At 40.9% G+C, this 24518-nt stretch overlaps 1 protein-coding gene across 4 annotated transcripts in view; it reads right to left on the bottom strand.

Annotated features, from left to right (window-relative positions):
• Nucleotides 1-24518, bottom strand: part of ASXL1 (ASXL transcriptional regulator 1) — a 66130-nt gene that overhangs the window by 7503 nt on the left and 34109 nt on the right. For 3 of the 4 annotated variants that reach the window (XM_081559619.1, XM_081559618.1, XM_081559620.1), the window contains 6 exons: nucleotides 3230-3350; nucleotides 3054-3151; nucleotides 2387-2480; nucleotides 1771-1923; nucleotides 468-631; nucleotides 253-349 (listed from right to left, as the gene is read on the bottom strand). In XM_081559619.1, the coding sequence (XP_081415745.1) occupies nucleotides 253-349; nucleotides 468-631; nucleotides 1771-1923; nucleotides 2387-2480; nucleotides 3054-3151; nucleotides 3230-3350 (727 nt within the window). The remainder of the gene's footprint in view (nucleotides 1-252; nucleotides 350-467; nucleotides 632-1770; nucleotides 1924-2386; nucleotides 2481-3053; nucleotides 3152-3229; nucleotides 3351-24518) is intronic. The other variant, XM_081559621.1, reaches the window with a different exon arrangement.

Raw genomic sequence — 24518 nt, 5'->3', positions numbered from 1 at the left:
AAGAGGCAACACAGATGAATATATATACACACAAAAGAGTGAAAGCTAAAACACTCTTGTAGCTTCTTCAGAGCTACTGGGTACTATATCCACCACATTAATTAGAGGAAAGCCTGCCTTATACTCAATACTCCTTGGAAAAAAAAAAAAGATCATTGAAAAATGAGTGTTTGGATTTTAAACACCAGGAGACAAGTGACACCACACGTGGCAGGCACCTCTCAAGCCACTGGGATGAGAATGTCTACTCACCGTCAGCCAGGCGTTCCCGCCAGCTCTGAGCTGCGTGGGTGAAAAACTCATTGTTCAGCGCACTACTGCTGAGACGTAACAGGCCATCAGTCCCCACCTAGAAGGAATGAGGCCAGAAAAAAAAAAGCACATGAATGAAACCAAACAATAAAGAATCTTAGAAAGAGAACAGAAGCTGGTGCAGAGAGCGCAAAGAGGAAGCCTCCCACCCATACCTGTCTGTCTACTTCGGGCAGGAGAAAGAGGAGCTGCTGCTGGAAGTGGGATGGCAGGGCGTGGAAGGTCCGCGAGTTGATCAGGGCCCGGAGGTTGGTGTTGACAAGAATGGACCCAGGCGTCTCAAAATCTATCTCTTCCCCTCTGTTGCGCTTCACTTGACCTGTAATTTTTCAAGCTGTAAGAAACTTATCTGCACACATTCTGCTCAATCGTCCGGTCTAATCTAACCTACTGGCTACCACTGAACTTAACAGAACACTTGGGGCTGGCATCACCTCAGACAAGACTCTGTAGCACACTGTGTCACAGCCTGAAAGGACACTGTTCCCAGAGAAACTCAGGCCAGGGGCAGACTCTGGGCTTCCCTCCCAAAGCTGGAGAATAGGCTCCACGAAGTCAAGGGGAGAAATTATGGAAGTTGTCTAAAAGTGAACCTAGTGAGTGTCCTACAGAAAAATCTGCAGAAGTCTTCTGTGAAGGGGCTGGAGAAGTTTGACTTCCACGCAGAAAGGTAGTAAGAGTTGTTTAAAGCCCACTGAAATGTCAATACCTCTCACAAAAGCCTCTGCCAATGGGATACAGACCTGTGAGAGTGAAATGGAGCACTGCTGAGGAGCTGGAGAAGCTGCAGGACAGCAAACCTTGCTGCCACTGGGGCAATGGCTTATTCTCATCCTCAGAAGCCAAGGTTAGTCTTCCTAATGGTTTCATGGGACTCTTCTACAAAAATCCAGCATGTGGGCTTTGAGACATAAAGCCAGAAGTAGCAAACGGCATACTAGCCTTGCTAAGAGCCCCAGTGGGGGTAGGGAGTGCACGCTACTGAATTTATCTGCATGCCCCAAATGGATGGCTCCCACCCCACATACTGACTAGGTTATGAAAAAGGGTGTCTGATGGGAGATTACAGATGTGGAGAACAAACTTGGCAGGACGCTACCAAAGAAAGAAAACAAATGCTGGAATGCTCCACTGAGAAGTTCAAAAGCCATTTTCACTCACTTGAGCACTTTCTGAGCCATATCAAGGGAGGCAGAGGCTAGGCCCTTACAGGGACATACAAGAAGCACTGTGGCACCATCTGTGCCTACAGGGAGTCCTCTCGGTCTAGCAGAGAAAACTCTCTGTGAAATAACCAAACTACAAGCTGAAAGCCAAAGGAAATAAAAAAAATAGAGGGCCACTCAAGAAGTAAAAACAAACCATAGAAACTATAAAGGAAGTGGAGCAGAAGACATCATCATCTGTAGGCCTGCAGGGGCCCCTTACACGCAGGGAAATGAACGCCAAGCCACTCACCTGTGGCCGGCTTCCGGAAGCCTCTCAGGAGCGGGGCAGGGTCCCGGGCGAGCTCGGCCTGGCCACGGATAGCAGCGCTGCCCAGGGCCGGAGAGCCGCCGCTGCTGCTGGACGGGCTGCCGCTCCCGCCATCGGCGTGGCGGCCCGAGAACCCTGAAGGCACAGCATTCCACGGGTCAAGAGCATCACGTGCCGCGCCCACGGCTCTCAGACAAGCTTACTTCTCCCAGCTCTCCCTGAGATGCTGCCAGCAATACCGGTGCTTCCATGGCCCAGCCTGGGGCTGTCAGAGATCACCACCTCCTGGTCTGGCTTTAAAATATCACGTAAGAATGCCAAACCGCTGTCTTTAGTTTGCACAGCACTGCACCTTTTACCAAGCACCTGCACACGCCTTCACCGGACCCTCACGACCGCCCCGTGAGGCCAAGGGGAGGGCGCCCAGCGGAGCCCACGCCAGAACCTAGGTCGGGTCTCACCACCATGGTGCGCTGCCTGTCAGAGGAGGGCTCCTGACTGTCTTGGCTTGGCACTACCTGGGCCAGAATCTGCTGCCAGAGGAAGGCAGGCCCCAGGACCTGAGGAGGGAGCATCACAACCACGAGGTGGCACGTACCTGATGCTGATTCCACGTGGGCCCCGTTTACCTTCAGAGGAGTCAGGACAACTCGAGGCAGCATCACCCCTGTCTTTTTCTTCTGCTTGTTCGCCTGTTTCCCCAGAGAGAATACAAAAGGAGCCTGGGTCACCTGCAGGTCACACCAGCTGTCTCTCTTGGACCACCGTCTCCCCCGCTGTCTTGTAAAAGAGAATTAGTGTTCAACCAGTAGGGGCAGGTAATGCCGACAGCAGCAATGACTCAGGCTATGGAGCCAGGTACCAGCCACCGTGCCAAGCATCATCCCATACTGAAAAGAATGCCCTGTTATCCCCAATTTACAGATAAAGAATCTACCCAAAGCTAGTGAGTGGTGGGCCACAATTCAAACTACTGACTCCCAAGCTCATGATCTTTCTCCCCACTGTTCTACTTCTCCCTAGATGTTCCCAGGTTTTTCATAAATACAAATGAAATCATCCATCCACAGTAAAAAGAAAAAACAAACCGCTCTGTTCTCAGATCTACTGCCCCCTTTCCCTAAGGCCCACTTTTAAATAATACTAACAGGTGGAGACCAAAGGGATTTTCTCCACACTTCAACCCGCTCCCTGAACACAGCAGGAGGTGTTCTATCTCATGCCTGCCTCCTCATCTACCCAGCCCGGTCACCAAGCGCCCCTACCTGTGAGGAAGCTCTGTAGCTGTCCCTGGGATTGGCAAGAGGCCGACTCTGAGATTCCGTAGAACAGGAAGCATTAGAAGATGTTTCATCGAGAGAAACTGGAAGAGAGGGAAGTAAAGGCTAGTCCCCAGCTCGACTGTTTGTGGCTCTTCACCCATCTTGTCACAGGCACTTACCATCGTTTTCACCACTCACAGTGCTGGCTTCATTAGACCCACAGCTCTCCACATCAGCTGTGTCCTCTGGCTCCTCTGCCTCCACCACAGCTGGACTGCGAGACCACTGCAGGGCATCCTTCTGTGACAACAAGGCATGACTCAGGTGAGCAAAACCCTACAAATCCTACAAGCACAGCAGTCATTCCTAAATGTGTATTGCTTGTGGAGAAGCGGGATTTAGAATAGTGATGAAATTCCCATCCTTTTCTAACTGACCTCTTTCTTCGAAAGTTCTTTTCATATATACATCAAGAAATTTAGATATAACTTTGCATCTAATCATTCATTAAACATTTATGGGGTGCCTCCTATAAATTACACCATGCTAGTTTTGGGGTGGGGGGGTGGGACTAAGGAGAGGAATCAGAGCCCTGCCCACAAGTGAGTAGAGGAGAAAGTCCAAACTGTAACAATACAAAGCACAGGGCTAGAAGAGAGCAGGGGCAGCCCAGAACAGGGAGCATCTACCCACTGAGCCAGAGCAGAGAGGGCTTGGCGGTGCAGAAAGGGGATTAGGTCCAGGGAGGTAAGCTTTCCCAGGAGATGGTTTGCTTGAGCTGAGTTTTAAACAGCAGGCATGTGGGAAACTGGATGTGTGTGCAGGACAGAGACAGCAAGAGGGCTGATGACTGTCATGACACTGAGCTGAGGGATTAAGACTGATTTATTTTTAGAGTCTCTGAAGGATATTAATCAGGAGAATGATCTGAGTTTTAGGAATTTCATTCCATTAACCATGGGACGCCTGGAGGCAGGAAGAAGAGTTAAGACTATGACAGAAAGCCCTTGAAAAGGATAAGGATCTAAAGTAAGACAGCAGGAAAAAGGTTAGAGTGTAGAGGAGAGCACCACTCCAAATTTCATCTCCTAACAAACGTTTCTTCCAACAGCGTCTGTTGTAGAGTCTCAAATCAATATCCATTTCCAAGGAAAACTTAGGAGCTATCTTGAAACCAGGAAGGAGTATGAATGAATACTGGGGGGTGGGAAAGAGGGGGAGCAGAGACAGACTGGGGTGGGGATGCCTTCTTTGAATAAAAGTATGTGAAAAAGAATAGGCAAAATCAAGATTCTATCACTTAAAAACATGTCATAAATTTACAAGGGGAACCCACAAAATTCTAACTCATTAATTCCATGGGTCCCCTGATCTACTATATAGTAGCCCTTACTTATCTGCAGGTTTCTTTAACCTTCCATGATCAACCACGGTTGAGAAACATTAAATGGAAAAGTAACAGAAATGAAACAATCCATCAGTTTCAAACTGCCTGCTGTTCTGAGTCGTGGGGTGCAATCTCATGCTGTCCAGGTCTGATGCCCACCTGGAAAGTGGACTGTCTCTTTGTCCAGCATATCCTGCCTGTTAGTCACTGAGTGGCCACTGTGGTTATCAGATCGACAGTCATGGTTATCGCAGCACTTGTGTTCAAGTAACTCTTACTTACTAATGGCCCCAAAGGCAAACACACTGGTGCTGGCACTCCTTACTCTGTCTGATTTATACTTTTTACTGTACCTAATGTAGAAATTAAACTTTCTCATAGGCAAGTATGTATAGGTATATACAGAGCTAGGTACTATCCACAGTTTCAGGCCCCCACTTGGGGGGTCTGGAACAGACAATGGGGGACTACTGTAGTAAGTCTTTATCAATTTATTTTCATGAATTTAAGTCAGTATCATTCTGACCTAAATTAATAAAAACAAAATGGCTTTTTATATTTTTATCTCTTTTCCCTACCAACCATAAATGTGTCTCAAGGATCAAAAGCTGAAGAGTACTTTTAGCATTAATCTTGCAATTATGCTTATCAGCTGCCATGTTCTTGGAATGATGCAATAAATTTATTCCCTCAATCATACAGGCAAACTAACATAAAATACTCAATTTAATGAAGAAAAGAGGTTTTAATGAAGAAAAGAGGTTTATTAATCATCAAAACTGACCCCAAAACTCCAGTTCTGGCAAAAGTGTGGGGAAATCATACATACTGTTGGTGAGAGTGAAAATGGTATACAAAGGTTTATATATAGCCAGTGAGTTAAGATATCTATGAGCAAAAATCTAAAAATGATATACTTTTTAACCCAACATCTCTTAAGTTCATACAGAACATTATTTTAGAAAGGAAAGAGTCAATCAATTGAACATTAAAATTAATATTCTCTGTTCAGCAAATAAAAAGGCAGACTACTCTATAGAGTTGAGGAAGAGAGCTCTAACTCATATAACCAATGAAGAACGAGTATCTAAACTGCCTAAGTCAATTAAAAAAAAAAAAAGCAACCCAGGGACTTCCCTGGCAGTCTGGTGGTTAGCACTCTGCACTTCCACTAAGGGGGCTCAGGCTTGATCCCTTGTTGGGGAACTAAGATCCCACATGCCATGAGGTGTAGTCAAAATGAAAGAGAAAGAAAGAAAGAAAAAGACAACCAGGAAGAAAAATAAGCAGACATGAAGTAGGCACTGTACCAAAGAGGGTATCCAAATGGCCAATGTTCACATGAAAAGATACTGAACCTCACTAAGTAAGGAAGACACACCAAAAAAATGCAAATTAAAACCACAACGAGATGTTATCACATCCACAAGAATGGCTGAAATTCAAGTTTAACTAACGATACCAAGTAGTGCTAATGAGGATGTGAACAAGGACACTGAAAATGGATTCAAGCATTTGAGAATGTAGTTTGGCATTATCTGACACAGCTGAAGATATAACTGTCCTATAACCCAGCAATGTCAGTCCTAGGTTTGAATTCTCTGGAGAAAGACATAAATATCCATATCAGAAAGCACACCCAGATGTTCACGACAGCATCATCTGTAACTTCGGCTATAAACAAGGTGCCCATCAACAGAATCACTACATGGACTGGTCAATGACTGTATTGACCGATACTCAATAAATGGATATTATACAATAATAAAAAAATGAATGAGCTACAGTTACTTACAACATGGATGAACAATACTGTATTGTGCTTATGTAGGAGAATGTCCTTGAATCAATGTACATCCTTCGTGTCCTTTCCCTTTTTTAAAAAAAAAACTGAGGGATAATTTACAAAGAGTGAAACGTATACCACCTGATTAGTTCTGACAAATGCGTATCAAGATACAGACCATACCCAGAACCCCTAAAAGTTCCCTTTGTGCCCCTTCCTAGTCAATCCGCACAAACATTGCCCCTCCCACCCAAGAGATAGTGGTTGTTTCAATTTCTACCACTAAAAACTAATTCGCCTGTTTTTGTTGTATGTGTAAATGGCATGTGGGATCTTAGTCTCCTGACCAGAGATCGAACCCGTGCCCACTGCAGTGGAAGCACAGAGTCGTTCACTGGACTGCCAGCGAAGTTCCCTCAGTCTCATGTTTATGAGTTATCCATGCTGCTGCATACATCAGCAGTTCATTACAACTTCAAATTTAAAGAAAAGCTGTAAGAATAAAAACAGTACAAAGAACACCTGCCATATAGTTTTTACCCACGTTCATCTGTTAACACAAACAAACGTTTTTAAAATACAAATCTATTAGTTTGGAAGGCAACTGGTAAACAGGCTAGTGATGGGGGTGGGGGGAACAATCAGCATTAATAAATAAAACCAGATAAAATATTTTCCCATAAGTCAAATGCTTAAAAAAAAATCTATACTGTCTCTTAGGGAAGGCTGATTGATGCAAGGGTTGTTTAACGTGTATTATTAAAAGCTAAGAACATACCAACCATTCAACAGTATATCAGAATTCCTAACCAATGCATAGCAAAAAGAAACAAGAAGGAATTGGAATTAGAATAAGAATATCATAAATTCTAAATAAGTATAATTAGCTACACTGAAGATCTGAGAGACTCCAAACTAGTATTCAGCAAGGATGTAAGATTCGAAATCATATTAAAAAAAAAAAGCCAGTGATCCTAACATCAGCAATAATACCGATTACAAAATGTAATTTATAACAAAGAACATAAATTACTGAGATAAAGCTCACAACAGAAACATAACCATTTTATAAAGAAAACAAAACTTTATCGAGAAATGTTTAAAACCGAAATAAATGGAGAGCTACATTATGTTCTTGAATGTAAGACTCAACACTGTAAGGAAGTCAATTCTCTTCAAACTGACTAGCAGATTCAATAAAACTCTTAGCTGAATGTTTTTTTAGTAGTACTTGATTGTACAGGGACAAGCAATGAGCCGCAAATAAGCAAAAGATATTTTCAAAAAGAAGATGAGAAGCTCTGCTTTTTAAAAAAATAAAATAAAGCTCTAGTAAATTCAAGGAGTGGGCTTCCCTGGTGGCTCAGCCAGTAAGGAATCGGCCTACAATGTGGGAGACCCAGGTTTGATCCCTGGGTCTAGAAGATCACCTGGAGAAGGGATTGGCAACTCCCTCCAGTATTCTTGCCTGGAGAATTCCACGGACAGAGTCCATGAGGTTTCAAAGAGTCAGACACAACTTAACGACTAACTACACACACAAATTTAAGGAGTAGATTAGCAGTGCTAGGGGGTGGGGAAGGGGAGAATAGGAAATGATTGCTTTTAAAGGGTGTGGGATTTCTTTACAGGGAATAAAAATGTTTTGGAATTAGATAATGGTGATGGTTGCACACAGTTATGAATATACTAAGAGCCACTGACTTGTACACTTTAAACGGGTGAACTATATGGTCTGCGAGTTACATCCCAACAAACTTGGATAAAAAATTGCTTACTAAATTCAACACCTCTAAAAACATGAATGCTGCTGCTGCTGCTGCTAAGTCGCTTCAGTCGTGTCCGACTCTGTGCGACCCCATAGACGGCAGCCCACCAGGCTCCTCCGTCCATGGGACTCTCCAGGCAAGAGTACTGGAGTGGGGTGCCATTGCCTTCTCCGAGATCCAAAGTAAAACTTCATGATTAGACAATGGTCTATTACTATGTTTTAACTTTCTTATGTGAACCTTAAAGGAAAATTAAAACTAGCAAAAAGCAACTTCTGTGTGTATGCTTGAGAAAAGTCTTTATCCTTTTTTAAAATATCTACTGTAAAATACGTTCTCTGAATTTGAAATCCATTTGCATTATCACAAGCAATTTCAATATTACAGCTGTCAAAGAGAAAAGGAAGAGCTATTCTTTTGAAAATGAACACACTCTTTGAATTTAGAGAAGAAATTGTCTGAGATCTCACTAATGACAAAAAAGTAGTTTCCATCAACCAAAAATAAATTCCATCAACCAAAATAAATTGATTGATGTGCCACTGATGGCTGCAAACAAACTTTCTAGTTGACAGGCCCATGATCCTTCCTCTGAAACCCCTGGGTCTAGATGTACTTTAGAAGTTAGGGCTTCCTGAATTTCAGAATGGCAATATATCATATTAACACCACCAGTAATCCATAATCACAGATGTTAATGTTTTTTGAATTAACATATATGGACATACTAAGTGGAATAAATACGTTTAAAGTGTCCCTGTCAGTCTAGAGCAGAGATTTGCCGCCAAATGAGTTTAGACAAGCCAGGTTTTTACTACCAAACGAGTTAGGAATAAGTTTTTTCAATTCTCAAAACATTTTGTATTTCAGTATTGTTAATAAGGGATTTATTTAGTTGTTGAGTCGTGTCTGCCTCTTTTGTGGCTCCATGGACTATTATATAGCCCACCAACATCCTCTGTCCATGGGATTTCCCAGACGAGAATACTGGAGTGGGTTGTCATTTCCTTCTCCAGGGGATCTTCCCGACCCAGGGATCAAACCCGAGTCTCCTACATTGGCAGGATTCTTTACCACTGAGCCACCTGGGAAGACCAAACAAAGGGTTACTAGATCATGGGGGATTCCCATGTAGCTCAGTTGGTAAAGCATCTGCCTGCAATGTCGGAGACCTGGGTTCAGTTTCTGAGTTGGGAAGATCCCCTGGAGAAGAAAATGGCAACCCACTCCAATATTCTTGCCTGGGAAATCCCATGGACAGAGGAGCCTAGCAGGCTAAGTTCATGGGATCACAAGAGTCGGACATGACTTAGCAATAATTTCTTTCTTACTAGACCATTAAAAAAGCACTTTTCTCAATAAAAATTTTAAAACATTTAGAAGTTTTTATAATTCAACTTTTCTCACCAATAGATATAACATATAAAGAAAATGTAATGAAAGATTTTTGAGTCCCCCACAGACCACCTCCATTTTACCCATTAAAAGAAAGTCATCTCCTAGAAAAATGTCACACATTTGCATATGACGAGTACAAAAGTAAAAGGATGATCATTAACAGCAGTTTTACTATTAGTTTGTAATTGGGCAAAACTGGAAAAAAATGTGAAAAACCTAAATGTCTATAATTGGGTACTGGATAGATGATATGATATACCACTAAATGGTAGGTAAGAGGAATAAAAAATACATCTATATAAACAAAGTACACATTTTTTATGGATACATATGAGTAAGAAGGATGCACTTTAAACTGATGACAATCTTTGGTTGCTACTGGGAAGGAAGAAGGGCCACAGGCCTGGATGGCATGAAGAAGGGTAGGGGTAGGGTTTGGTGTGGAAGTCAAAGGCATTTCCCACTTCCTCTGCACAAAAGCTGCAGCTCCCATTTCAACAGGGTGAAATGAACACACACACAGCTCTCTGCAAACTCCTGCAGCTTCATTTGGAATAGCTGTATTTTAAAAGGTATAAACGCACAAAGAGAAAGAAGGAAGAAAAGGCAGCACATGAGAACTAGCAACATAATTCTAGAAGATGAATAGCAGGAAGACAAGAAGTGACTGAATACTCAGCAGGGAAAGACAACTGAAGTCTAAGACCGCAGAAGGAAAAGTCACAATGAGCAAGCCAGTTGTACTGTAAAATCCCCACAGGGACAGGAATTAAGAGGTACCAGGAACCACTGCAGACAGAGGTGAGGCATGGGAATGAAAACAGGAGAACTAGTTGAAATTCTAAGAAGTTAGACCTCTCAGATCTCTCTGTCCCCAGTCAGGCAATACCCTCCTCTGGGTCCAGAAGAAAACAGGAGATTATTATATTCTGACTGGACTAAATCAGAGAGGTTCTGGAATAGGGGGCTTCCCATGTAGCGCAGTGGTAAAGAATCTGCCTGCAATGCAGGAGACCTGGGTTCGATCCCTGGGTTGGGAAGGTCCCCTGGAGAAGGGAATGGCTACCCACTGCAGTATTCTTGCCTGGAGAATTCCATGGACAGAGGAGCCTGGCGGGCTACAGTCCCAGAGTCAGACACAACTGAGTGACTAATGCTTTTCTGGAAGAGAAGACACTAGCTCCAGGAGTACAGAGAGAGTGAGGTACCACACTCAAGAAGCCAAAGTATTAAAGACCTGTACAAAACGGCGACACCCTAGCTCTCTGCTTCAACTTGACTCCCAAAGCTCTCCCAACAGTGGCAGCCCCACAACTCCAACCCCGGCCTGCTCTCTGCTACCTGGCAAATGGTGAGCAGCTGAAGAAAAAAACTCCTTCAAGGTACAGATAATTGGGGGAATTTAAAAAACACAACATCCAGGTCCCCACTCGACAACAGTCGACAAGTAGTGCCCACAACACAGGATGTGTCAGTTCTCACCGTGAATGATCTATCAAGGACCACCAGGTAAGTAAGCACTACTGCTACATTAAGGCTAGCAACTAAAATAAACAAAAGGGGGAACTGAAAGAAAACAGAGATAATGAAGCTCCACAGCAAATACTCTCAGAGAGACAATGACAAGTACAAAATGCTATTTAAAAAAAATAAAATGAAGAAACATCTGAGAAATGAGTAATATGCTAGTAATTTAAAATAATACCAAAAAAAAAAAAAATCAGCAACAACCAATAGGTTATTTCCCAGAGAAGTGACTCAAAAGAAAAAGAGAATAGGCTGCATCAAGAAAAGTTCCACATAAAACAAACAGAAGTTCCAAAAAGAGAAAACAGAAGAGGATAGTAAGAGGATGGTAAGTTTTCCCAAAATTAAAAGACCTGAGTCTCCAGGTTTAATAAGGCAAAATGCCCAGCACAATGAATGAAAAAAGATCCATTCCACAGCATGACCCCACACTTCCAATGCAGAGGGCACAGGTTCAATCTCTGGTTGGGGAACTAAGATGCAGTGTGATGCAACCCAAAACAAAAACAAAAAAAACCACAATGTATCCTGGAAATCACTCTTTCACTTTATAGATATTCTTCCTCATTCTCTTCTCAGCTGTATAATGCTCCACGATGCAAACATACCAAAGTTTGTTTATGCAACTACTTCACCACATGAAGGCATTTAGATGGCTTTTAAATATTTTACAAACAGAAACACCACTGCCTTGAATAACCTTGTGAATCTGTGCTTTTATATTATTGAAGGTGTATCTTCAGGGTAAATTCTTGAAGTAGAAATGACGAATCAAAAGGTAGATGTAAAAGTAATTTTGTTAACAGCCAAACTGCCCTCAAAAAAAGTTGTACTGATTTGTGTTCCTAAATCAAAGTATGACAATGCCTGTTTTCCCACAGGTTTAAAAAGAGAAAACACTGTGATACTTTAAATTTTGTTGCTTTATATGTTTCAAGTAATACAACCACATCTAAGGAGGGCAAGGATGGATCTAAAGCAAGTAACAACTCCTGAAGATAATATTTTAACTATATACACATAGGCCTGCAATTCTAGAAGCATTAAATATGTTTACTCTAAAACTTAGCAAATAAGTAGATACAAAGTAGATAAAGTAGGGAGCCAAACCTAAACTTAAGAGCCAAAAAATACAAAGCTTCTATAGAAGAAACTGTAGTAAATATTCATTGGCCAAGACCAACTTTATCCTTTAAAAATGTTGATAAAATGATAAAATTTGCAATTTCTCAAAATTTCATATTTCCAATCAGACAGCTTAATAAAAATGAAAAGGTAGGGACTTCCCTGGTGGTCCAGAGGTTGGACACAGTGTTTTCACTGCTGTGGCCCTGGGTTTGATCCCTGGTCAGGGAACTAAAACCCCCCATACTGCGAGGGGAGGGGAGTAGATCTTAAAAAAAAGAAAAGGCAGCCAGACCGGGAAACATATCTCCAATACGTGTATCTGACAAAGGACTTGTATCCATGGGATACTGTTTTTTTAAATCTACAAATGAAAACCAAAATGACTATACTTCAACTTAAAAATAAAAAGGAAAGCGCTGCTTTTTTCTTCCTTCCATTAGGTGTGTGTGTGTGAGAAAGGTGGAGAGAGGAGCCCCAGTGGCCAAGAGTAGGATGTCCAAGTCTGAGTGGGGGACAGAAGGTATTCACATTTGAGGGTAGCATGCATGGTGTGGGAGTGAGAGCTCAAGAAGGGTGAAACTCCCAAACAAGGAATGACCAGAGGCAGCGTTATCAAAGCTCAAGTTGGGTGAGGAGGGTGTTTATATAAGGCAGCCTAGTGTGCGGGGCGGGGGGGAGGGGAGGGGTCGGTCAGAGTTTGTGCAGGTGGGTCTATCATCCATGGGGGCCAAGCCAGGAGACGGGGTTGGAATCTAAGAGGAGTCAAGAGATCATGTTCATGAGGGAAGGGCAGCAACAGTGATAGGAGAGATTATCTAAGAGACTGGGAAAATTAAACAAGTAAATATATTAAGATATATATTAGAGATATGTATGTAAATATACTCAAATATTCCTTAGCCTCTTCTCACTGAGAGGACCTAGGATCAACTACACACCAATCACAGTAAGCATATCTAGAACCTAGATCTTGGCTTCTAAATACCACTACACGATAAAAGAACCAGTGTCAAGGCAGGCAAAGCACACAGTGAGCCTAAACCATCTTTTGCCAGAAAGATGACATCACTCCAAGAATGATGGTAATATGTCAAAGGGACACAGCAGCCAGACTGACAAAACTCCCACCAGCCAAATCAGGGACAATATGAACATCCGCAACTCAAGTAACCCTCGCTCACTGAGTCTAGAGAAAGTCCATGCACAGTAATGAAGACCCAGTGCAGTCATAAATAAATTAATAAGTTGTAACACATTGAATGAAACAGACAACTAGGGTATCATATTGATATAAATAAACCAAAATTTAGAATGGTATATCACAGTTTCAAAGCTCCTCCCACAAAAGTTATTAAAAGGGGGGGGAGAGGAGCTTTACAGGTATGAAATCTGGCAGATGCTCCTTAACCAAGTGACATCCTTAGTAACAGGACAAGTTGAAATAATGAGCAAACTGAGAAGATGCACTCAGAAGTGTCACTTCTCTGACATGCCTGATACAGATGCATAACCTGACTCATGAGAAAACCTAAGAAAACCCAAAATGGACCACATTTTATGAAGCAAGTATGAAATAATCTTTGAAAGAGTCAAGGTCATGAAAGTCAAGGAAAGATAAAGGAACTTTTCTAGGCTGAAGGAGACCAAAGATTTACAGCAACTACATACAACATGTAAATTCTGAACTAGATTCTTTAGGCATAGGACATTACAGGGACAATTAAGCAAAACTTAAATGAAATCTGAAGAATAGATGGCAAAAATGCCTCAATGTAATTTTTTGAATTTGATACATGTATTAAGAACATGTTGGCTATGACCAGTGTATTCTCTTGGCAAAACCCTAGTAGCCTTTGCCCTGCTTCATTCTGTACGCCAAGGCCAAATTTGCCTGTTACGCCAGGTGTTTCCTGACTTCCTACTTTTGCATTCCAGTCCCCTATAATGAAAAGGACATCTTTTTTGGGTGTTAGTTCTAAAAGGCCTTGTAGGTCTTCATAGAACCATTCAAGTTCAGCTTCTTCAGCGTTACTGGTCGGGGCACAGACTTGGATTACCGTGATACTGAATGGTTTGCCTTGGAAACGAACAGAGATCATTCTGTCGTTTTTGAGATTGCATCCAAGTACTGCATTTCGGACTCTTGTGGTCTATGATGGCTACTCCATTTCTTCTGAGGGATTCCTGCCCACAATAGTAGATATAATGGTCACCTGCGTTAAATTCACCCATTCCAGTCCATCCTAGTTCGCTGATTCCTAGAATGTCGACGTTCACTCTTGCCATCTCCTGTTTGATCACTTCCAATTTGCCTTGATTCATGGACCTAACATTCCAGGTTCCTATGCAATATTGCTCTTTACAGCATTGGACTTTGCTTCTATCACCAGTCACATCCACAGCTGGGTGTAGTTTTTGCTTTGGCTCCATCCCATCATTCTTTCTGGAGTTATTTCTCCACTGATCTCCAGTAGCATGTTGGAGGACTACCAACCTAGGGAGTTCATCTTTCAGTGTCCTATCTTTTCGCCTTTTCATACTGGTTCATGGGGTTCTCAAGGCAAGAATACTGAAGTGGTTTGCCATGCCCTTCTCCAGTGGACCACATTCTGTCAGACCTCTCCACCATGACCCAATCCGTCTTGGGCGGTCCCACACAGCATGGCTTAGTTTCATTGAGATAGACAAGGCTGTGGTCCATGTGATCAGATTAGCTAGTTTTCTGTAGTTATAGTTTCAGTGTGTCTGCCCTCTGATGCTCTCTCGCAACACATACCGTCTTACCTGGGTTTCTCTTACCTTGGACGTGGGGTATCTCTTCATGGCTGCTCCAGCAGTCAATGCAAAGAAATAGAGGAAAACAACAGATTGGGAAAGACTAGAGATCTCTTCAAGAAAATTAGAGATACCAAGGGAACATTTCATGCAAAGATGGGCTCGATAAAGGACAGAAATGGTATGGACCTAACAGAAGCAGATGTTAAGAAGAGGTGGCAAGAATACACAGAAGAACTGTACAAAAAAGATCTTCATGACCCCGATAATCACGATGGTGTGATCACTCGCCTAGAGCCAGACATCCTGGAATGTGAAGTCAAGTGGGCCTTAGAAAGCATCACTACAAACAAAGCTAGTGGAGGTGATGGAATTCCAGTTAAGCTATTTCAAATCCTGAAAGATGATGCTGTGAAAGTGCTGCACTCGATATGCCAGCAAATCTGGAAAACTCAGCAGTGGCCACAGGACTGGAAAAGGTCAATTTTCATTCCAATCCCAAAGAAACACAATGCCAAAGAATGCTCAAACTACCGCACAATTGCACTCATTTCACACGCTAGTCAAGTAATGCTCAAAATTCTCCAAGCCAGGCTTCAGCAATACATGAACCGTGAACTTCCAGATGTTCAAGCTGGTTTTAGAAAAGGCAGAGGAACCAGAGATCAAATTGCCAACATCCGCTGGATCATCGAAAAAGCAAGAGAGTTCCAGAAAAACATCTATTTCTGCTTTACTGACTATGCCAAAGCCTTTGACTGTGTGGATCACAATAAACTGTGGAAAATTCTGAAAGAGGTGGGAATACCAGGCCATTTGACCTGTCTCTTGAGAAACCTGTATGCAGGTCAGGAAGCAACAGTTAGAACTGGACATGGAACAACAGACTGGTTCCAAATAGGAAAAGGAGTACATCAAGGCTGTATATTGTCACCCTGCTTATTTAACTTCTATGCAGAGTACATCATGAGAAACGCTGGGCTGGAAGAAGCACAAGCTGGAATCAAGACTGCCGGGAGAAATATCAATAACCTCACATATGCAGATGACACCACCCTTATGGCAGAAAGTGAAGAACTAAAGAGCCTCTTGATGAAAGTGAAAGAGGAGAGTGAAAAAGTTGGCTTAAAGCTCAACGTCCAGAAAACTAAGATCATGGCATCTGGTCCCATCACTTCATGGGAAATAGATGGGGAAACAGTGGAAACAGTGTCAGACTTTATTTTTTGGGGCTCCAAAATCAATGCTGATGGTGATTGCAGCTATGAAATTAAAAGATGCTTACTCCTTGGAAGGAAAGTTATGACCAACCTAGATAGCATATTTAAAAGCAGAGACATTACTTTGCCAACAAAGGTCCGTCTAGTTTTTCCAGTGGTCATGTATGGATGTGAGAGTTGGACGGTGAAGAAAGCTGAGCGCCGAAGAATTGATGCTTTTGAACTGTGGTGTTGGAGAAGACTCTTGAGAGAGTCCCTTGGACTGCAAGAAGATCCAACCAGTGCATCCTAAAGGAGATCAGTCCTGGGTGTTCACTGGAAGGACTGATGTTGAAGCTGAAACTCCAATACTTTGGCCACCTCAAGTGAAGAGTTGACTCATTGGAAAAGACCCTAATGCTGGGAAGGATTGGGGGCAGGAGGAGAAGGGGACGACAGAGGATGAGATGGTTGGATAGCATTACCGACTCGATGGACATGGGTTTGGGTAAACTCCGGGAGTTGGTGACGGACAGGGAGGCCCTGCTGCAATTCATGGGGTCACAAAGAGTCAGACACGACTGAGCGACTGAACTGAACTGAATTAAGAACATGTAGCAGATGTCCTCAATTGTAAAGTTATACATTTAAGTATTGTAACAAGGCTCTAAAATGGTTCCGGAGAAGTGACAATTTTGCACTATACTTAAAGTTTTTTTGAAAGCTTATCATTGTTAAAAAATACAAATAAATTATTTTTTAAATGGGAAAAACTTTAATAGAAAACTTACATAAGATGACACGAATGATCAGTAAGAACATGAAAACGTACTGAACATTTATCATGAAAAATATCAATTAAAATGAGGTACGTGTAAAAAAAATCATATATTCATCAACGCAATATAATTTTTCACAAAATTCAATACACATTCATGACAAAAACTTTCCACAAACTAGGAACAGGATAGAACCTTCTCAACTTGATAAAGAGCATCTATAAATATCTATAGCTAACATCACACTAATGGTAAAACACTGAGTATGCTCACTCACTCAGTGGTGTCCAACTTTTGCGACATGGACTGCAGCCTGCCAGGGTCATCTGTCCATTAGACTTTCCAGGCAAGAATACTGGAGTGGGTTGCCATTTCCTTCTCCAGGATATCTTCCCAACACAGGGGTCAAACCAGCATCTCCTGCATTGCTTTCCCACTAAGACTGAGAAGAAGGCAAGGATGTCCACACTCACCACTCTTATTTAACGTATCACCTGAAATCCGAGCCAGTGAAATCAGGCAAGAAAAGGAAATAAAAGGCACACACATCAGAAAGAATACATACATAACTGGCCCTATTCACAGATAACATGACTATCTACACAGAAAATCCCAAGGAATCTAAAGGAAAAACTCCTAGAATAGGTGAATTTATCACATTCACAGGATATAGGCCAACATTAAAAAATAAAATAAAAATCAATACTGTCTATATGCTAGCAATCAATAATTAGAAACCAAAATTAAAAGCACCATACTATTTACAAATTAAGGTATGTATCTAACAAGTCATGTATAGACTATGGATGCTAAAACCCAAAACTGTTGATGATGAAAATATAAAAAACAATCTTAAGTAAATGAAAAGTCATACCATCCATAAAATGGAAGACTCAACGTAGTTGCCATTTCTCCCCAAACTCATCTATTGGTTTAATGTATTTACTACTAAAATCTCAAAATATTTTGTAGATATAGTTGACAGTTCTATATGGAAAGGCAAAGATACCATAATAGGTAAAACAGTTCTGAAGAAGAATAAAATTGGAGGAATCATATCACCTAATTTTAAAACTTATCATATGGCTATACAACAGTAATCAAGACAACATGGTACAACAGAGGAAAAGGCACACAGGTATAAATGGAACGGAGACCAAAAGGAGAACCATATACAAAATACAGCCAACTGATTTTTTACAGAGGTGTGAAACAACTTAGGGGCTTCCAAGGTGGCTCAGTGGTAAAGAATCCACATGCCAATGCAGAAGACACAGGTTCAGTCTCCAGGTCAGGAAGATCCCCTGGAGAAGAAAATGGTAAGCCACTCCAGTATTCTTGCCTGGGAAATCCCATGGACAGACGGGCCTGGCAGGCTACAGTCCATGGGGTCGCAAACAGTCATAGACACAACTTAGCAACTAAACAACACCACCAAACATTATCAGAGTTGTATTTTAGAATCATTCTGACAGGAATCTGAACACTGCATTACATATGGCAAAGAGTCTGAAAACCAGAGAGCACTAATTAAGAAACTAATGCAACTGTTAGGCCAGGGGTAGTTACTGTCTGAGTAAGAATGTTAGAACTCTAAGGAAAAAGACTGTTATGAGCATTAAGTAAGAATGAATGAAAGGAACACATATAGGCCATTTCTGTAACAGAAAGAAAAGAAAATAAGAAAACATGTATCTGTGTATCTTTATAAAAATAAACACAGGAACAATAAACTCCACCTCCAAATCACGGCAGATGGTGACCGCAGCCATGAAATTAAAAGATGCTTGCTCCTTGGAAGAAAAGCTATAACCAACCTAGACAGCATATTAAAAAACAGAGACATTACTTGACTAACAAAGGTCTGTCTAGTCAAAACTATGGTTTTTCCAGTAGTCATGTATGAATGTGAGAGTTGGACAATAAAGAAAGCTGAGCACTGAAGAATTGATGCTTTTGAACTGTGGTGTTGGAGAAGACTCTTGAGAGTCCCTTGGACTGCAAGGAGATCCAACCAGTCCATCCTAAAGGAAATCAGTCCTGAATATTCACTGGAAGGACTGATGATGAAGCTGAAACTCCAATACTTTGGCCACCTGATGTGAAGAACTGACTCATTGGAAAAGACCCTGATGCTGGGAAAGATTAAAGGCGGGAGGAGAAGGGGATAACAGAGGATGAGATGGTTGGATGGTATCACCGACGTGATAGACATGAGTTTGAGGAGGCTCCAGAAGTTGGTGATGGACAGGGAAGCCTGGCGTGCTGCAGTCCGTGGGGTCGCAATGAGTCAGACACGACTGAGCGACCGAAGTGAACTGAACAGCTTAAAAGCAAGACTCAAAAGGATACATTTCTAAGTAACTTTATCTGCATTTCAGAACAAAGTTCAAAAATATTAACATGAATACAAAAATATCCAGAATCCAACGTTAAACTCACAATGTCTGTCATCCAATAAAAAATTATTAGGAATGCAAACCAGAGGAATTTAACCCATAATGACAAGAAAAATAAATAGAAACAGACCCCAAAATGACACATGGTTGGACTATTGAAGAGTCTACAGAAAGTTATTACAAGCAAACCTTGGAGATACTGTGAATGTGGATTCAGTTCCAGACCACTGCAATAAAGTGATTATTGCAAAAAAGCAAGTCACACCAAGTTTTTGGTTTCCCAATGCATATGTTTATGCTACACTGTAGTCTATTAACTGTGTGATAGCATTATGTCTAAAAAAATAATGTACATATCTTATTTAAAAAAAACTTTACTGTTTAAAAAATGCTGCTGCTGCTAAGTCGCTTCAGTCGTGTCCGACTCTGTGTGACCCCATAGACGGCAGCCCACCAGGCTCTGCCGTCCCTGAGATTCTCCAGGCAAGAACACTGGAGTGGGTTGCCATTTCCCTCTCCAGTGCATGAAAGAGAAAAGTGAAAGTGAAGTCGCTCAGTCGTGTCCAACTCTTCGCGATCCCATGGACTGTAGCCTACCAGGCTCCTCTGTCCATGGGATTTTCCAGGCAAGAGTACTGGAGTGGGGTGCCACTGCTTTAACCATCACCTAAGACTTCATCAAGTCATATCATTTTTGCTGGTGGAGGGTCTCACCTTGATGTTTATAGCTCGACTGGTCAGGATGGTGGTTAAAGACTGGAGTGGCCACTGCAATTTCTTTTTTTTTTTTTTTTTACAGAGTTCCATCGTTTATGAAACAGAGACTCCATTTAAGACTGTTCTCACAGAAAGCAGTAGAAGAGCAGTCATTTGGATGGGGAGGAGGCTGGTGGACCTGTGACTCTCAGGAACCTTCCTGCAGTGGCCACAGCTGGGGGATGGGTGGTGTCTACCCTTTGGTTCTGTCTCCATCCTGGGTGTCTGCTCAAGGATCATCCTCTCGTGGTTCTGATCTCTCTGACCTTGGCCCTTAGGGGTCCTCTTGACTTGGCTGTTGTCATTCCAGATTCATGTATCCTGCCTCTTCCTTGAGAAACCTGAGAATTCCTCAGACTAGAAGCTTCAGATTCTCCAAGAGCAAATCAGTTAGTGCTTTGAATTCACATGTTAACAAATAGGTTATTTAGCATCACTCGAAAAGAGTAACACAAATTACCTCTAACAGGTGGGACTACGGATGGATGGTTGTTGTTGTTTAGTGGCTAAGTCATGTCCAACTCATTTGAGACCCCATGGATTGTAGCCTGCCAAGCTCCTCTGTCCATGGGATTTCCCAGGCAAGAATACTGGAGTGGGTTGCCATTTCCTTCTCCACGCAATTTCTTAAAATAAAGACAATAAAATATGCCACATCAAAAGATTCTTTCATGAAAAATTTCTCCACAGCAGGTAATGCTATTGGACAGCATTTCACCCACAGTGGAACTTCTTTCAAAACTGGAGTCAATCCTCTCAAACCCTGCAGCTGCCTTACCAACTAAGTTGATGTAATATTCTAAATCCTTTGCTGTCATTTCAACAATCTTCACATCTTTTCCAGGAGTAGACTCCACCTCAAGAAATCACTTTCTCTGCTCATCCATAAGAATCAACCCTTCATTTGTTCAAGTTTTATCATAAGATTAAAGCAATTCAGTCGCATCTTCAAGCTCCACTTCTAATTCTAGTTCTCTTGCTATTTCCATCACATCTGCATTTATTTCCTCCACTAATGTCTTGAACCATTCAAAGTCATTCATGAGTGTTGGAGTCAACTTCTTCTTTTAAACTCCTGCTTATTTAATGTCAGTATTTTGACCTCTTCCCATGAATCATGAATGTTCTTAATGGCATCTAGAATGGTTAATCCTTTCCAGTTTACTTTGCTAATCCTTTACAATTTACTTTGCCAGGACCCATCAGAGTAATAACTATCTATGGCAGCTTTATCCTTACAAAATCTATTTCTTAAATAATAAGATTTGAAAGTTGAAATAACTCCTTCATCCATGGCTATAGAATAGATGTTGTGTTAATGAGCACGAAAACACTGATTGTGTCTCCATGAAAGCTCTTGGGTGACCAGGCGCATTGTCAATAAGCATTAATATTCTGAGTTTTCTTTTCCTGAGCAGTAGTGGATTCAAAGTATTCGGCAAACTGTGTTATAAACCCAGGCTTTGCTGTTTTATTTCTAGAACACAGATAGAGTAGATATAGTATTAATTCTTCAGGGCCCCATGATTCTCAGAATGGTAAATGAGCACTGACTTCAACTTAAAGTTACTAGCCACATTAGCCCCTAGTAAGAGTCAGCCTATCCTTTAAAGCTGAACTTTGACTTCTCCTCTCTAGCTAATGAAAGTCCTAGATGGCGTCTTCTTCCAACAGAAGGCCATAGTTTATAGCCACCTTCATTACTTTTCTTAGCGAGATCTTCTGGATAACTTGCTGCAGTTTCTACATCAGCACTTGTGGCTTCACCTTGCATTTTTATGTTACCAAGATGGGCTTCTCTTCTCAAACTTAATAAACCAACCTCAGCTAGCTTCAGACTTCTCTTTTGCAGCTTCCTCACCTCTCTCAGTCTTCACAGAACTGAAGAGAGCTGGGCCATATTCTGGATGCGGGTTTGACTTAAGGGAATGCTGCGGCTGGTTTGATCTTCTATCCAGACCACTTAAGACTTTTTCCACATCAAGGATAAGGCTGCTTTGCTTTCTTATCATTGACTGGAGTAGCACTTTTAATTCCTTCAAGAACTATTCTTTCACATTCATAACCTGGCTAATTATTTGGCACAAGAGATCTAGTTTTTAGGATATCTTGGGTTTTAACATGCCTTCTTCTCTAAGCTTAATCATTTCAAGTTTTTGACTTAAGGTGAGAAACACATAACTCTTTCACACGAACACTTAAGAGGCCATTGTAGGATTAATTGGCCTAATTTCAATACTGTTATTTCTCAGGAACAAGGAGTCCCAAGGAGGAGGAGAGAGAGGGGGGAACAGCTAGTCAGTGGAACAGTCAGAACACTTACTAAGTTTGCAGTTTTATCTGGGCACAGTTCATGGCACCCCACAACAATTATAACAGTAACATCAAAGATCACTGATCACCATAACAAATAACAGTAATGAGAAAGTTTAAAATATTGCTAAAATTAGCAAAGTGTGACACAGAGATATGATGGGAGCAAATGCTGTCGGAAAAATGATGCTAACAGACTTGCTCAAGGAAGAGTTGCCATAAACTTTCAAGTAAAACAAAACACATTCCACACAAATGACAATAAAGCAAAGCACAAGGTATGTCTACAGAAGTATATTTCATGTGATGAAAATTAAGCACATTAAGCAGAGACATGTAAAATATAAACACCACCCAAACAGACCTAACATTACAGTAAAAAAAGGTTGGTGGCAATGATGTAGCAGCAGAAACTATCCAAAACAAAACCACCAGAAAAAAATGGAAACAGCACATAAGTTAAGTTTTGAAACAATCTCAACTGATCAAACTATAAATTATAGCCCCCAAAGGGGGAGGGGAGATGTCAGAGAGAAATATTTGAAGAAATAATGGCTGAATATTTATCAAATTTGACCCAAGAAATGTAACAAAACCCAGGCAACAGGAAACATGAATCAAATCATGTTAAGGCACATTATAATGAAACTGCTGAAAAGCAGTAATGAAAAGAAAATCTTAGGAAATCGCTGACAATCGAGGACTCCACACTTTCACTGCTGTGGGCCCAGGTTTGATCCCTGCTCAGGACACTAGATCCCACATGCTCTAAAGATCCCAACTGACACAACTAAAAGATCCTGTCTGCTACAACTAAGACCTGGCACAGCAATAAATAATAAGTTATAAATAAATAATAAAATAAATAATTTATAAATTATTTTATAAATAATACATAATAAGAAATTTTTTAAAAGAAAATCTTAAAAAGGAGAAGAAAAAGATGCTTACTTAGGAACAAAGATTAAAATAAGAGTACACATCTCATCAGAAATAATGGAAGCCAGAAACAGAAGAGCAAATCCTCGAAGTACAGAAAGAAAAAAATTATCAATGAAGAATTCTGTAGCAAGTGAAAAATATCCTTAAAGAAAGAATGAGAAATAATTTTTCAGACACACAAATGCTTTAAAATACCATCACTGGCAGACTTGCGCTACAAGAAGCATTAAAGAAAGTCTTTCTGGCAGAATGAAAATTTCAGATAGGCAATAAAGAACACCAGACATTTCTTAAATCTCTCAAAAGACTCTTAAAAGGACTGTTTAAATGAAAAATAATAACAATGTACTGTGGCGTTTATAACATCTGTGGAAGTAGAGCGTATGACAACAGCAGTACAAAAACTTGAGGGGTGGGGAGTGGAAGTACATTGCTATAAGGTTCCTAAAATACAGGTAAAGTGTTATATCACTTGAAGGCAAACTGTGATGTTAAATATCTACACAATAAATACTAAAGTAACCAGTAAAACAAAATTTAAAAGTTCAACTAAGAGACAGAAGAAGAAAAATTATATTTTTTTCAAATCTATAATGCAAAAGAAGGCAGAATAAGAAAAAAGGAACAAAGAATAGATGACACAAATAGAAAACTAACGAGGTAGTAGACTCAAACTCTGTGACATCAGTGATCACACTAAATGTGAATGGTCTACACATTCAACAAAGAGCCAGACATTAACAAACTGCATAAAAGCAAGAGCCAACTATAAACAAACCTACCAAAATACTCATAGGAAATACAAAGACACAAGATAAAAGAAAAAGGAAAAAATACATACCATGCAAATACTAATCAAAAGAAAGCAGGAGTGGTTATATTATTATGAGATAAAGCAGATTCTGGAGCAAAGAATATTACCTTTGCTCCAGAAATGATAAAAATGATCATTTCAAAATGACAGAGGAATCAGTTCATCAAGAGGAACCTAAATGTTTTTGTGCCTTTTCAAGTGAATTTTAAAATACCTGAAGTAAAAACTGGTAAAACTAAAAGAAATACATAAATCCACAATTAGAGATTTCAATACCCCCTCCCTATATACAGTTATAATGCTAGAATAAGTGGATAGAAAAATCAGTAAGATGAGTAAGAATATATGTAGATTTGAAAAGCACTATCCACCAACAAGCTAATCAAAATTTACAGAACACACCACTCCACAGCAGAATATACACTGTTTTCAAGTACACATGGAACATTTATCCAGACAGACTGTATTCTGGGCCATAATACAAGCCTCAATAAAT

This window comes from Giraffa tippelskirchi, chromosome 13, assembly GCF_054371585.1.
Source record: "Giraffa tippelskirchi isolate mGirTip1 chromosome 13, T2T-mGirTip1v1.2.pri, whole genome shotgun sequence".
In the NCBI taxonomy this organism is placed as follows: Eukaryota; Metazoa; Chordata; class Mammalia; order Artiodactyla; family Giraffidae; genus Giraffa; species Giraffa tippelskirchi.
This window is presented reverse-complemented; position numbering and strand designations above follow the sequence as displayed.